This window comes from Herpailurus yagouaroundi, unplaced genomic scaffold, assembly GCF_014898765.1.
Source record: "Herpailurus yagouaroundi ecotype Mexico unplaced genomic scaffold, PumYag 160, whole genome shotgun sequence".
Classification (NCBI taxonomy): Eukaryota; Metazoa; Chordata; class Mammalia; order Carnivora; family Felidae; genus Herpailurus; species Herpailurus yagouaroundi.
Window position 1 is genome coordinate 23,445,178 of NW_024412401.1, and position 15,884 is coordinate 23,461,061.

Below are 15,884 nucleotides of genomic sequence, written 5' to 3' on the forward strand. Positions count from 1 at the left end.
ATTGTTTGACCTCATTCCTATCTGTTCCTACTATCTGGACCCTAGTTGAGTCTCTAGTGGATCATTCAGCACTTTGATTTTTTTAAAATATTTTTTAAGTTTATTATCTATTTATTTATTATGAGAGAGAGAGAGAGAGTATGAGCAGGGGAGGGGAAGAGAAAGAGGGAGAGAGGGAATCCCAAGCAGACTCCACACTGTCAGTGCAGAGCCTGATGTGGGGCTCGAACTCACGAACTGTGAGAGCATGACCTGAGCTGATATCAAGAGTCAGATGCTTAACTGACTGAGCCACTGAGCGCCCCAACACTTTGATTATTACAGGCCTTCCCTACCATTCTCCTTGTCCTCCTTAATCCCTTCTTTCTCTAGGCTGTTCTACCCTTCACACCAATATGATAAGACTATTTAAATCTTTTAGTTTCTCTGGAAGAATATTTTATATAGAGCATGGCAATTTGGTGGTAGCAATGAAATGTTTTATTGCACATACCCTGTGACCCAGCAGTTTCACCCCCTGGTATCTCCCCAATATATGGTATGAAAGATATGGACAAACCATTGTCCAAAAGACAAAAAGCACCCACCTTACCAAACAGCATATTCTTCTGGGTTCATTTCTACATAGGTAAATAGATATAACAGATCTGGGGTATTTCTTACCCAAACTTGTAATAGTTGTTCTGTTTGGGGGCATGGGGAAGGCAGTGGATGGAGGAGGGAACAGGGGAGAAGGATCAGGAGAGTGATCAAAGGGAAGGTTCACCTGTGTGTAATCATTTTTATAAGGATCATGTCTAAATTAATTAAATACTATATTAATAATAAAACTTGCTTCAATATCCCTGATTCTTCTAGACAGATTTAAGCCCCCCTTTCTGTCTACTTGACACTTTGTAATACATCCAATATAGCATTTAACATAATGCTTTCTATTTAGTCTCTTTGTGTCTCTTTTTCTTCATAAGTTTCTTGAGGATGAATGATTGTTTTTTAACTCCAGATAGTTCTTAATAAATACGTGTTTGAATATATGATCAAATGTCTCATGAATTAATAATGCCTCATATGGTTACTGTGCTGTAATTTACTCAACCCTGTTCTCCTCTTATGGACATTTTGACTGTTTCCAGGTTTTGGTAGTTAAAATAACCCCTCTTGCACATATTTTGGTATGTAAAGTTTTTTTTTCAGTTATATTCGTGTAATATATTTTCAGGAATAGAAATACCGGGCCAAAGAATAGGAGCATGTCTTGGCTTTTGTAAAGCCTCATTGCTTTCCTGTTCTTGATTTCTACTTAGAACCAGAGCCTTTATCACTAGAGGTGGCTTTAGAGACCATCTAGTCCCAGTATGCTACACACTGGAAAAAAATCTCCCATATATCACACCAATTTTTTAAAAGATGAAAAGCTGAGCTGCTGTGTTTGAAGCAGGTGCTTCAGGGATCAGTGCCTCTGCTTGCCCTGCCTTGCCCTCACCGCACTGCCACTGTGAGGCTCCAGAGTTACCTTCATGGAATCTGGTGGCACCAATGAACAGTTTGAAAACCCTAGATCTAAGCCCACTCCTGTTTTATAGCTGAGAGAGTGTACTACAATGTGGGAGCTAAGCTGCTTTGTCCCAAGTCATCCAGCTAATCTGTTTCAGTGGCAAGATTAGGATTGGGTTGTCTTTGAGAGGTAATAAAAATAGCGATCATGAGTACCTACTTTGGATTCAGAGAGATAACCTAGCTGTGTCACTCGGGAAGGTTGCTTAACTTCCCTGAGCCTCTGTTCTCCCATGTATAAAATCAAAATAAAATATATCTCACAGATTATATGAAATAATATGTGCAGATCACAGGTTTCTTTTGGTTCATTGGTTAATCCCATAGTACCTAGCACATTATAGATGTTTAGCGAATACTTGTTTAAGGAATAAATGAAATTTTCAATTTGAGGAGAGATCATTCAATGTGCTAGACTATTCTTTTTTTTTTTTTTCAACGTTTATTTATTTTTGGGACAGAGAGAGACAGAGCATGAACGGGGCAGGGGCAGAGAGAGAGGGAGACACAGAATCGGAAACAGGCTCCAGGCTCCGAGCCATCAGCCCAGAGCCCGACGCAGGGCTCGAACTCACGGACCGCGAGATCGTGACCTGGTTGAAGTCGGACGCTTAACCGACTGCGCCACCCAGGCGCCCCAATGCTAGACTATTCTTGATGTCTCTTATAGAATGTAATTTTGCTCTAACAGTATCAAAAAGAGAGAGGGATGTGAATATTTGCATACAGCTTGAGTTGGAACATGTAAACTCACTAAGATCCACTTTTAAAAATCAGCCTCTAGGCAGCAGTGAATCTGAGAAATGTTTCTCCTCTCACCTTGCCTCTCGTGAATAGATTACCTGCTATGCCATGGCCTGCACAGAAACTGCAAGAATTGCTCAGCTTGTGGCTCGTCAGAGGAGTTCTAAAAGGAAAACTGGGCGGCAAGTTAATTGTCAGATGAGAGTGAAGAAAACTATGCCATTTTTTCTAGAAGGTAAGGTCTTTTCACATGCTAAAATTTTTAAACCTATCTATGAATACATTGTCATATGGAATTATGGAAATATTGCTTGTATTCATGATAAACACCTATATTTGTTAGCATTCATAGGTCAAGAGGGAAATCTTAAAGCTAGTACTGTATTTCCATTTGAAATGAAGTGAAGATGATGAGCATGACTCACTAAGTTATTACACAATGTGAGATAATTCAGTTTTAATTAAGCTTATTATGGCAAAGTGTTGTTTTATTCTTTTAGGTTTTTGAGGGGAGGAAGCCTCATCCAGAATGTTGGATGAACCAAGAACCTATGATTTAATGTCTTATTTAGCAAGTCATGTCTTTCATATTAAGATCCTCTATTTTTGGAAAAACATGAATTATATTGTACACAAAGGTGTTATAGGCAACTTAGCCAGTGTTTACTGAACAATTATCTCAGAGAGCTTTTAATCAGTTCTAAAACTAAATTCTCAAGATATAGTTCAATGATAATATGAAGGAGTAGACCCCCAAATGCCACCGTGAGCATTTTAGACAAGGGAACAGTCATGGGAGAATGGCCATGTAGGGCTTCATGGCAAAGGGGGATTGAACCCAGATCTTGAATGAGGGGAAGAATTTCAATTGATGGAGAAGAAATGGGAGGCCTGAGATATGGCTGAGTGTGCTACATTTATAGCAACATGGGGTGGCTGCCACTGAAGTGTTGGTTGGTGAGTAGAGGGAAGGTAACTGGCTAATTTAGCAGATGAAGCCACGTTTTGAAGAAATCTCATCTGCTGAATACCAATGTCTACTTCCCCTACTGACAAACCCTGTAGTGGCAACTTCCTCGTGTTCGTACAAACTATTCTGAGAATAGAGACTCCCAGAAAACATCTGGACAGGGGAGTGGCATAGTGACACAAAGCTTTTGGGAAGCTAATTGATTCCATTATGTATGCCTGACTTCACAGGAAAACCAAAAGCAACCCTCAGACAACCAGGATTTTCTTCAGATTTTTCTATCAGCAAAAAACCTAATCCAACACTGCTAAGAGACAGAGGAAACTCTCTTGGAGTTAAGTCTGATGCTGAAATGCCGCCTTACACATTACACACAACTGCTGGAAGTGAAGTATTCAAAGACGTTCCAGTGCAGAGACATGTGACCATGTCTACCAGCAACAGGTATTTGGGCTTTGTCTGGCTAAAAGGAGAAGTTTGGTGAATCTATGATAATAAATGTTAAAAGCGTTCCGGATAAGAAGGAAATACTTTCTGTTTTACCTAATGTAAGTTCACATGTAGCAGAGAAATGCATCCTGGCTACCTGAATGTCATTGTCTGAGTATCTTCATTTTATATTTTCTCTACATTGTTGGTAATTTCTCCTTGTAAAATTCATTTTGAAAGCTCTCACAGGAAAAGAAAAGGCTCTTGAAGGCTATTCTAAGATGCTATTTCAGGATAACTTACAACTTTTTCTGAAAACCTTTCTTATAATTAGTTTTATAACTTCTAGGTAACATTCTTGATTTGCACATTCCACTGTGCTCCAATAATCATATCTATAATTATATAGATTTTATATATATATATATATTATATTATATTATATGATTATACCTATAATCATACATCCATGCATCAGCATATCCGACTGGCAATATTAACACAACCTTCAAATCCTAGTTTGAGTGCTGCCATTTATTAGCCAGGTGAACAAGTGAAATGATTTCATCTTTTAGGGCTGTGGTTTGTTGTTGTGGTTTGTTGAATGAAAATGTTAAACTAGGTGACCTCAAAGTTCCTTTTCGGCTTTAAATCTTATACTTTTTGTAAGGTAATTCAGGTCAGCAAACTATGACCCACGGGCTAAATCTGGCCCATTGACTGTTTTGTGTAAATAAAGTTTTATTGAAACAAAGCCACATCCCTTTGTTTATATCATTGTCTGTGATTTCCTTTGCGCAACTGCAGTTAAGTAGTTGTGCAGAGACATTATGGCCTGCCAAACCTAAAATATGCACTAGTGGACACTTTTACAGGAAACATTTACCAACTCCTGATATAGATGAATGAGTATCCCATTCTTTCCTTCTTTTTGTGCCTTTATAAAACAAATTTTGTTGTATTATTTTTTAAGTTTATTTATTTTGAGAGAGAGAGAGAGAGAGAGAAAACATGAGCAGGGGAAGGGGTGGGGGTGGGGGTAGAGAGAATCCCAAGCAGGCTCTGCACTGTCAGCACAGAACCCGATGTGGGGCTTGGATTCACAAAACCGTGAGATCATGACCTGAGCCGAAATCAAAAGTCAGACACTTAACTGACTGAGCCACCCAGGCGCCCCATGTTATATCCCTTTAAATCGGTGTTCAAATATTCCATTTTGTGTAAAAGCTACACCTCCCCCACCCCAGCACTCCCCCTACTATACTAGAATATTTAGAATTATTTTTTTTAACTTAGTTAAAATTTTTTATAATGGTATATATTTAGTGCTATTTATGGTTAGTTATAATTTTGATAAGGTCTAGAAAATACATAGTTAGAACTTGGATCTTGACCCAAAGCACTAGTTAGGGCCAGCATGTGACTGAGGTACCACTGTCTCCTCTGCTTCCATGCCTCCATTTCAAGTTCCCATTTTGAATTGAATCTATAAAATGACAACAAAACCAAGACATACTGGATTGTGGGCCCAGGAGAACATTCTCTACCCCATGGTCTGGTGTCTCCTACCCATCTCTTACTGGCAATGGGCAACCCAGGTAAGTGCCTTCCATTCCTCCAGGTAGGACCAGCAGTGATTGAGAGGGGGCTGTGCTAGCACCAAGATGCCCAAAGAGCAGGCCCGAGATCGTGCTTTCTGACCTACAGCCTAGTGTGTTCTCACCCTCTTTCACCTGGCAGCATTAGATCCAGGGAAGTGCATTCTGTTCCTGTGGGCAGCACCTGATCAAGAAGGAGCCCCAACAGCAACAAGTAAATTTAAGTTAGCCCATAAGGGCTCTGAAAAATCAGTTATCATTGGAACTACAGCTACAAATGTGGGCCAGGAGCTGTGTGCTAAACCTAAGCAGGTGATTGCCTGCTAAAATAGGGCTTTAAAATTGGATTAATAGTTTCCTAACATATGTCCAAATGTCCAGGATACAATAAAAAGTCACTTGTTATACTAAGAACCAGGATAATGACAACTTGAATGAGAAAAGGCAGTTGACAAATGCCAAGAGCAAGATCAGTCAGATGTTGGAATTATCTGGCAAGAATTTTACAGCAGCTCTCCTAAAATGCTTCAATGAGCAAATGAAAAGAATTTGGGGGGGCAAAATGGAAAAAAAAGAAAATTCACCAAAGAAGTAGAACATATAAAAAAGAATGAAATGGAAACTGTAGTATTAAAAAAATGGAACACCAAACTAAAAAACTCACTGGGTAAGCTCAACAACAGAATGAATACGACAGAGGGAAGAATCCATGAACTCAAAGATAGAGCAATAGAAATTACACAATCTGACCAACAGAGTAAATAGACTTCCTTCAAAAACAAAACAAACAAAAGAACACCTACCAAAGCCTGAGGGGCCTTTGGAAATAAAACACCTAGCAGAGCCTTAGGAATATGTGGGGGAAAATAAGAAAAGATCTAACATTTGTATTATCAGTGTCTTGGGAGGAGAGAAAGAGTGGGGCTGAAAGAGTATTTGAACACAAAATGGCTGAAAACTTCTCAAATGTGGCTAAGGATATAAACCTACAGATTCAAGAGTTCAGAGAATCCTAAAAAAGATCCAAGAAACCCACATGAAGACACATCATATTAAACTTCCAAAAGCTAAAGACAAAACATCTTAAAAACAGCAAGAAATGACACATCACTTATAGGAGATTACCAGTTTTAATGACAGTGGATTTCTCATCTATGACCATGGAGGAACCCTGAAGGAAGGAAACAGCACATTTTTCTTGTGCTGAAAGAAAAAACCATAAATTCTATATCCAGGAAAAATATACAACAGGAATGAAAGGGAAATAAAGACATTCTCAGATGAAAGAAAACTAAGAGAATTTGTCACTAGTTGACCTACTCTTAAATAAGAGTGGCTAAAGGAAGTTCTGTCAAGAGAAAATAAATAATATAAGATGGGCTTGGAATTTCAGAAAGGAAAGAGCAGAACTGGTAAAAACAGGTGTAAATGTAAGATTATCCTTCTTATGAGTTTCTTAAATCATACTAGGTTGAAACAAAAATTATAACACTATCTGATAAGTGCTCAACATATATAGAGAACTTAATTAAATTTGCAAAATTGGGGGGAGGAGAGGAGACCTAAATGGAAGTAAGGTTTGTACACTTAAAGTAGTAAAACATTGATACCAATGGAATGTGATGTTGTATATATATATTGGAATGCTTAAACCAACTAGTAGGAAAGCTATACAAAGTGATATACAGAGTGATCAAACAGGGGAAGGGCAGAGAGAGAGGGAGACACAGAATCTGAAGCAGGTTCCAGGCTCTGAGCTGTCAGCACAGAGCCTGATGCAGGGCTTGAACCCACAAACTGTGAGATTATGACCTGAGCCAAAGTCAGACGCTTAACCAACTGAGCCACCCAGGCGCCCCTATACCACTTTTTCTTTATTCCTCAGTTGGTGGACATTTGGGCTCTTTCCATAGTTTGGCTATTGTTGATAATGCTGCTGTAAACATCAGGGTGCATGTACCATTTCGAATCTGTATTTTTGTGTCCTTTGGATAAATACCTAATAGTGTGATTGCTGGGTTGTAGGGTAGTTCTATTTTTAACTTTTTGAGGAACCTCCATACTATTTTCCAGAGTAACTGTGCCAGTTTGCATTCCCACTAACAGCATTCTCATCGACATCTGTTGTTTCCTGTGTTGTTAATTTTTGCCATTCTGATGGGTATGAGGCAGTATCTCATTGTGATTTTGATGTGCATTTCCCTGATGATGAGTGATGTTGAGCATCTTTTCATGTGTCTGTTAGCCATCTGGATGTCTTCTTTGGAAAAATGTCTATTCATGTCTTCTGCCAATTCTTAACTGGATTATTTGGTTTTTGGGGTGTTGGGTTTGACTAATTACTTTCAATGTAAGTTTAATCACTTTAAATGTAAAAATGCATGAAAAGATGTTCAACTTCATTAGCCATCATGGGAACGCATATTAAAATGAGATATCATCATGACACACCTATCAGAATGACTAAAGTAAAAAATAGTGATAATACTGAACGCTGGCAAGGATGCAGAGAAACTGGACCAATTGTACATTGCTGTTGAAAATGTAAAATTAATAGCTACTCTAGAAAACGGTTTGGGAAATTTCATTAAAAAACAAAAGCTACTAAACATGCAGCTATCACATGATCCAGCAGTTGCACTCCTGGGCATTTATCCCAGAGAAATGAAAACTTATATTCATATAAAAACCTGTACACAAATGTTCATAGTAACTTCATTCATAATAGTCCAAAACTGAAAACAACCCCAGTGTCCTTTAGTAGGTGAATGATTCAACAGACTGTAGTACATTCAGACCACAGAATACTTAGCAATAAAAAGGAACAAACTATTAATAACACAGCAACTTTGGTGGATTTCAAGGGAATTCTGCTCTGTGAAAGAAGCCAGTATCAAAAATGCTACATGCTGTGTTGATTCTATTTATATAACATTCTTGAAATGACAAAATTGTAGAGATGGAGAACAGATAAGTGTTTGCCAAATGTTAGGGGTTTAGGAAGTTGGAAGGGTGTGGCTATAAAGGTATAGCAAGAAGGGGCCTTGTGATGGGACAGTTGTGATTATAATGATTATAGTCTGATGATTATAACCAATAAATTATTGATTACAGTGGTGGTTACAAGGATCTATATATGTGGTAAAATTTCACAGAACCACATGCACACAGACACACACACATGCCCATGCGCATACATGCAAAACTGGTGAAGTTTGAATAAGTTCTGGATTATACCAATGTCAGTTGCCTGGTTTTGCTGATGTACTATGCAAAGATGTTACCATTGGGGGAAACTGGGTGAAGGGTGCATGTGACCTCTATGTATATTTTTTGCAACTCCCCATGAACTTAAAAGTATTTCAGAATACAGTTGACCCTGAATACCATCAACATGGAGTTAGGTGTGCTAACCCCACATACAGTCAGAAATACACATACAACTTTTGAGCCCCCCCCCCAGTTTGACTGCTAATAGCCTACTGTTGACCAAAAGCTTTACTGATAATATAAACAGTAGGTTAACACATATTTTGTGTATTATATGTATTATACATTGTATTCTTACAATAAAATGAGCAAAAAAGAAAATATTTTTAAGGAAATCATAAGAGAAAATACATTTACAATACTGTACTGTGTTTGTCAAAAAAATATGCATCTGGTGGACCTGTGTAGTTCAAACTCATGTTGTTTAATAAGAATCAAGTGTAGGGGCACCTGGGTAGCTCAGTCGGGTAAGCATCCAGCTCTTGGTTTTGGCTCAGGTCATGATCTCACGGTTCATGAATTTGAGCCCCACATCGGGCTCTGCGTTGGCAGTGTGTAGCTTGCTTGGGATTCCCTCTCTGTCCCTCTTTTTCTGCCCCTCCCCTGCTCGCTCTCTCTGTCTCTCAAAAATAAATAAATAAAAACTTTAAAAAATTTTTAAAAAGTGTAAAAAGTTAAAAAAGGGATAGCAAAAGCCTTATTTGTATGGTTTTAGTTTTGAGAATTAATATATCCTTTTATCTTTTGCCTTTCACTGTAAAAATTTCAAATTTCATATGGTAGAATATCTTGTACAATAATTTCTAAAACTATACACCTAGCTGTCTTCAGCTGTCTTGCTTTACATAGGTTATGTTACAGACTACTTTAAACTGTTAAAGATGTCATAAAACATCTTCATCAAACCTTTTTTTTTAAGAGCATAATACAAATTGAAAGAATCCTTTTAAGAGGAATCTAAATACCACCTGGTGGCAGCTATTATGTGCATCCCTTGGATTATAAAATCAAAAAAAAAAATTACTCTTACCAAAAATAGAACAAGAGCAAAAGCTGTTTTATCTACTTATAAAATACATGAGCAGTAAGAGTAAGTAGTAAAAACTATTATTAACTTAACATTTGGAGGGTCACCAAATCTTTTGGGAAGCTGATAAAAGGTATAAATGATTTTCCCAGAAAAATATATGTGTACACATATACATACATCTTTGTATATTCAAGAGATTCATGGACCTCAGAAGCCCCTTCTCAGGATCTTTGGTCAAGAATTCATGCCTGCCAGTTAACAAACTGAAAGGGTTCTAGAAAAATAACATAGCTGATATTTTCTGATATTGTAGGCATCAATCTAAGTTTATCATGTGTCCAGTAAAATACAAAGAGGGGTCAGGAGTAAGGATATATGATTGATTTGTGATTTCTCTGGTTTATATGAGGGAAGGAAATGTGTATATCTAAAATAATATAATATATAACCATGGTATTTTTATTAAAGTGATAAGATTACTAAATGAGGTATTTAATGTATTTATCCATAAAACACAGATAAATATGGTACTGAAGTTCAAGATTCCCATTAGGCCTAGAAAGAGAAGAAATTACTGTGTGTATATTGTAGTGAGTAAGATCATGGACTTTGGATAGGAACAAATGGCTGTTTGGCACTAACCAACAGGCACTATGATTGAAAAGGCATCTTTCAAGTATTAAGCTAAATAAATGTGAATTTGTTGTTGGTTTCTGCTTCTTTGCATATGTTTAAAACTGTTGTATGTTTAGTATGTGCTAAATATTTGTAGGAAGTATTTTCTAAAATACATTTATTGCTTGGCTCTGATTGTAAAAATACTATGTGTATGGCATAGAAAATTTGCAAAGTGTAAAGAAGTAAAAGGAATTTTTAAAATTGCCTCTAGGGGCGCCTGGGTGGCGCAGTCGGTTAAGAGTCCGACTTCAGCCAGGTCACGATCTCGTGGTCCATGAGTTCGAGACCCGCATCAGGCTCTGGGCTGATGGCTCAGAGCCTGGAGCCTGTTTCCGATTCTGTGTCTCCCTCTCTCTCTGCCCCTCCCCCGTTCATGCTCTGTCTCTCTCTGTCCCAAAAATAAATAAACGTTGAAAAAAAAAATTAAAAAAAAAAAAAATTGCCTCTAATCCGGAGCACCTGGGTAGCTCAGTTGGTTAAGCATTGGACTCTTGATCTCGGTTCGGGTCATGATCTCACAGTTTGTGGGATTGAGCTTGGAATTCTCTCTCTCCCTCTCTCTGTGCCCCTCCCTTGCTCATGTTCTCTCTCTCTCTCAAAATAAATAAATAAACTTAAAAAAATTGCCTCTAATCCAAACATAAATGTAAACATTTAAAAGTTGTGGATATATAAAACGTTTAAACATAAATGTAAACATTTAAAAGTTGTGGATATATAAATTTTTAAAAATACAAATGGGCTCTTGCTATATCTTGCTATTTTATAACCTGTTTTAAAAGGTAATATATTGGGGTGCCTGGGTGGCTCCATCGGTTAAGCGTCCGACTTTGTCTCAGGTTATGATCTCACAGTCTGTGAGTTCGAGCCCCGCATCGGGCTCTGTGCTGACAGCTCGGAGCCTGGAGCCTGCTTCTGATTCTGTGTCTCCCTCTGTCCCTCCCCGACTCACACTCTCTCTCCCTCTCTCAAAAATAAATAAACATTTAAAAAGTTTTTTTTTTTTTAAAGTAATAATATATTGTTAACCCACATGATTAAGTATACTAGTACATTATCATTTTTAATGTCAGGGAGATCCATTGTCCAGCCTCCTATTGCTGAATATAAATTATTTCCACTATTGTAAGCAATTCTACAATGAAACATAGTTGTAGAACAGTCCTTGTGTATATTCACGACTAGTTCCTTAGAATAAATTGGTAGGAAAAGGGTAAGAGGGTATACATTCTAAAGCTATTACTAATTTGTGCTCTACACAGATTATACCAATTATATTCTAGAAGCATATGGAAGTGATTATTTACTTGTACCCCTGCCAGTACTGGGCACCACTTTTTCAGTTGATGCCAAAAGGTGAAAAAATATACCTATATTTTAATTTCTATTTCTTTGACTTTCATTCTTAACGGGGTTATAATTTTGTCATATGTTTACTTGACCATTTATAGATCTTTTATGAATTACGTGTCTTTGCCCTTTGTACAAACTTTCTGTTGGTTATTTCTTTTTTCTTTCTTATTTGTAAAAATAATTTATAAATTAAGGATGTTGACCCTTTGTAATATGTTGGCAATATTTCCTCAGTTTATTTAATTTTTGTATTTCCACTATACAAAAACTTTAAAATTTTATATTTTTTTATCTAACTAAATCTACCAATCTGTTCCTTTGTGGCTTCTGTCTTTAGGTATTATGCTTAGAAAAGCATTTTTACCCCAATACTATATAATAGGTCTTCTGTTTTCTTTTAGAATTTTTATGGTTTCATTAAATCTTTAATCCAGAATTTATGTGGTTGTATATCATGAGAGTTAGCAGTCTTGTTAGCCAGATGTCCTAATACCAGTTATTACATATTTTTTTTCTTTCCATGCTGGTTTAAAATGCTGTCTTTACCCATTGTAAATTGTTATAAATATATGACTTGGTTTCTGGCCTTTTCATTCAGAATCATTAATTCCCTGTCTAATTCTTTTGCTGTGCCAAACGATTCAGATTATTATAACTTTATAAGGTGTTAATAACCTTTACTCTCTACTTCCTCCTCTTTCTACTGCTGATTTGGTTTCTTCTAACATGTGCTTTTATTACACTTATTGCCACTATCATAGCACTTAGTAGGTTTTGTTCTTAGAGATTTTGTCAGTGCATTATTACCTATTTTTGTGTAAGAGGTTATACAAATCTAGCAGCTCACAACACCTAATTATTATTTCCTAATTCCTGTGGGTCATGTATCTGGTACTGCTTAGCTAGGTCCTCTGCTTCAGTCTCTTATGAGGCTGCTGTGGGTATTGGCCATGGATGGGGTGAACTGAGCAAGAATCTGCCTCTGGGCTGACACACATGCTTGTTGGCCAAATCACTTTCATTTTTTCCCTCAGTGCTTGATTTCCTGGCTGTTGGCCAAAGACCACCTTCAATTTCTTACCACATAGGCCTTCCCAATGTGGCCATTGGCTTCATCAAAGCCAGCAAGGAAGAGATTATGCTGGGGCGGGGGGAGAGGGGGGATTTGTAATCTCATCATTTGTAATCCCCTCAGCCTTGAAATATTCTGTTGGTTAGAAGCAAGTTACTCAAGGGAATGAGGTTATATAAGGCTGTGGCTTGGCCACCAGGAGGCAAGAATCACTGGGGGCCATGTCATAGCAGCTTACTACAGTTGGTTTTCTCAACTGTACATATAGTCCATGATGAGATAGGGGTGTGTTTCTCTTGTTTAATTGTATATAATTCCTGTCTGCCCATGCCCAGCTCATAGTAGGTCCTGAAATAAGTGTTTGTAGGGTAAGAATGTGTCTCTAATAAATGGCGTATGTTTAGATTCGATAGGGTGTTTTTTGGACCAGTCTAAGTATTTGTCTTTTAAAATACTTAATAATTTGTCTTTTAAAATACAAAATAATAAATTTTTTATACTTTTATAAGACTGGTTGGACCACTTTCATCTTATTATGTTTGTTTTTCACATGTCCCTGCAGTTTCCCTTGAAATCTTTCTTTTGCTATGTCAACTGTTTTCTGTCCCATCCATCAGACCTACCTATGCCTGAGCCATATCAGCCCCTGCCATAATCTCTCTGTGCTCCCTCTTTGCTCATAAGCCTCTGCCTGCTAATAGAGCCCTCACAGCTGACTCCAAGCAGAGGAGGGTTCCAGTTTACAACTTTAGGGCTCTGGTGCAAGGGAAAAGAGGGCTGTCTCCCTGCCAGTTCTCTAAAAATAGAAGTTGGATATGTTTTTGGCATCTTCCATTATTACCTAGATGTATTAATATGTAAACATGATGTTCTTATAGTTGCATAGCATCATATATTAAATAAGTTGTATTGGTAGCCTACCATTTAATAATTTCTTGTAGAATTAAAGTATTATGAGGAGATGTTCTTTATTCCAAAGAATTCACCTAATTTTTAGAGTATTCCATACTGTCTAAAAGTTGGAAATATGTATGTTGTGTCATTGTCACCTGTTCTAGTTTCATACCCACTGCTGGGCAAGATGTACTCAAAGGTTGATTCAATCATCCTATTCATTCCTACAACATTCACTGCCTTTTGCAAGTACCAAGCACTGCCCTAGGCTCTGGGAACAGGTTATTAAGACACTTGGAGCCTAGTGAGGGAGACTGACATGAACATATATGAGTGTGGTGTGTGTGTGTGTGTGTGTGTGTGTGTGTGTGTGTGTCTGTCTGTCTGTCTGGTTTCATTGTCCTCATATTTGGAAAAATCTTCCTATGTATATCCAATGTAATTCATATAAAAATTATTTTGCTGAGTGTATGAAGTGTAGGGAGACAATGCTTTTTCTTTTCTAACTTGCTACTTGAACAGTCCCTCTGTGGTTCGGAATGCCACCTTTCTCATGTGCTAAGATACAGCGTCAATTGAGTGTTTCTAAGCTCTGTATCATTTTACTTATCTGTTTAAGTATTATAAATGTTGTAACTTTATAACTCACTTCAGTATCTGGTTGTATAATTCCTTCATTTTTTGGTTATATTCCAAAATATTCTTTGTGATCAACTACTTATTCTTTGCATGGTTTTATTTATTTTGTATTGCCGGTCCCTTAAAGGTGATTAATTGGAAATCTAACTTCCATGTTCTCTTAAAGTCCTAGTTTAAATTTAGCTTTTAACACATTTTCTCTAATATGACACATGAAAGTTAATACCAGTATCATTTTCATTTTTGCTCATTTTGAAATATTCTAATGACTTCTTTTGCTATTCAGTGCCACAGAAACTTTAAATGAAAAGCACAGTGCTTAAAACTTGGCATAGGCTTTGATGTTTGAATTTTAACTTACTTTTTTTTTTAACACCTTAGGTTTAGCCCAAAGGCGTCCCTCCCACCACCTTTTCAGATGCATCTCTCAAGAACCTGTGCTAAGGAAATAAATGGTATGTTTTCTAAACATTATCTTCATGATACATTTCAGCTTCTAGAGCCTTAGAACCCCAAGAAAAATATCTGGTGGTGGCTGTTCGCATTTGCTCTCACCCTATCCTATTTATTATCTTTCTTCCCCTCTTTCCTCATTTCTTTAAATTATGAATTGAAGTGATCTAAAGAGAAAATAGTACCTCCAGGGATATCATTATTCTGACATAAGGCCTTCCGCATATTAGATGAGTTCTGTTTTGCTCCATGTGTCACCAAGAGATACTTATGTGCCTTGTCACCCTCTTACTCTTCAGAGGATAAGATGTAAAGCACATAAATATGAGGTTTCAACTCAGAAAATAGTTTCAGATACTCCACCATTTTTAAAAGCTGGGACCCTAAACTATACACAGTGACCACTAAGCATCTTAGTATGATACAAATGATTCCTTGGGTTAGAAGATCCAAAAGAGCTGTTAAGAAAACAGTAAGAAACATAGTAAGGTCAAAGAATCTGAAGATTAAAATTGCACACACTTGTCGAGGTGCCTGGGTGACTCCGTCAATTGAACATCTGACTTGGGCTTAGGTCATGATCTCATGGTTTGGTTCGTGGGTTCAAGCCCTGCATCGGGCTCACTGCTGTCAGCGCAGAGCCCATTTCAGATCCTCTGTCTCCCTCTCTCTTACTGCCCCTCCTCCATTCACGCTCTCTCAAAAATGAAAAAAAAAATAAAACATTAAAAAAATTAAAATGCACACACTCGGCATCTGGTCTCCTCCAACCAAAGTATAAATTCCCTGCTCATAGATGCATCTGAGGGAAGTGTTTCAGGATCAGTATTTACATTGCATGAAATTTAAGTGTGATTTTAAATGATCTGCTGTTTCAAGTGTGATTCTGACTGAGTCAAGATCATTTTTTCCATATGAACACATCTCCAGTATTTCTTATGGAAATTACTTGAATCATATGATTTTTGTTTCTGTCAATAACTTTTACACATGTATTTTCTTTTTTTTAATTTCTTTTAACGTTTTATTTATTTTTGAGACAGGGAGAGACAGAGCATGAACAGGGGAGGGACAGAGAGAGGGAGACACAGAATCTGAAACAGCCTCCAGGCTCTGAGCTGTCAGCACAGAGCCCGACGCGAGGCTCGAACTCGCGGGCCGAGAGATCATAACCTGAGCCGAAGTCGGCCGCTTAACCTG

General features: G+C 37.5%; 1 protein-coding gene across 6 annotated transcripts in view; it reads left to right on the forward strand.

The window, feature by feature from the left end:
- TDRD7 (tudor domain containing 7) overlaps nucleotides 1-15,884 on the forward strand; it is a 73,890-nt gene that overhangs the window by 16,845 nt on the left and 41,161 nt on the right. For all 6 annotated transcript variants that reach the window (XM_040481755.1, XM_040481754.1, XM_040481757.1 and 3 more), the window contains 3 exons: nucleotides 2,392-2,533; nucleotides 3,499-3,712; nucleotides 14,613-14,686. In XM_040481755.1, coding sequence (XP_040337689.1) covers nucleotides 2,392-2,533; nucleotides 3,499-3,712; nucleotides 14,613-14,686 — 430 coding nt within the window. The remainder of the gene's footprint in view (nucleotides 1-2,391; nucleotides 2,534-3,498; nucleotides 3,713-14,612; nucleotides 14,687-15,884) is intronic.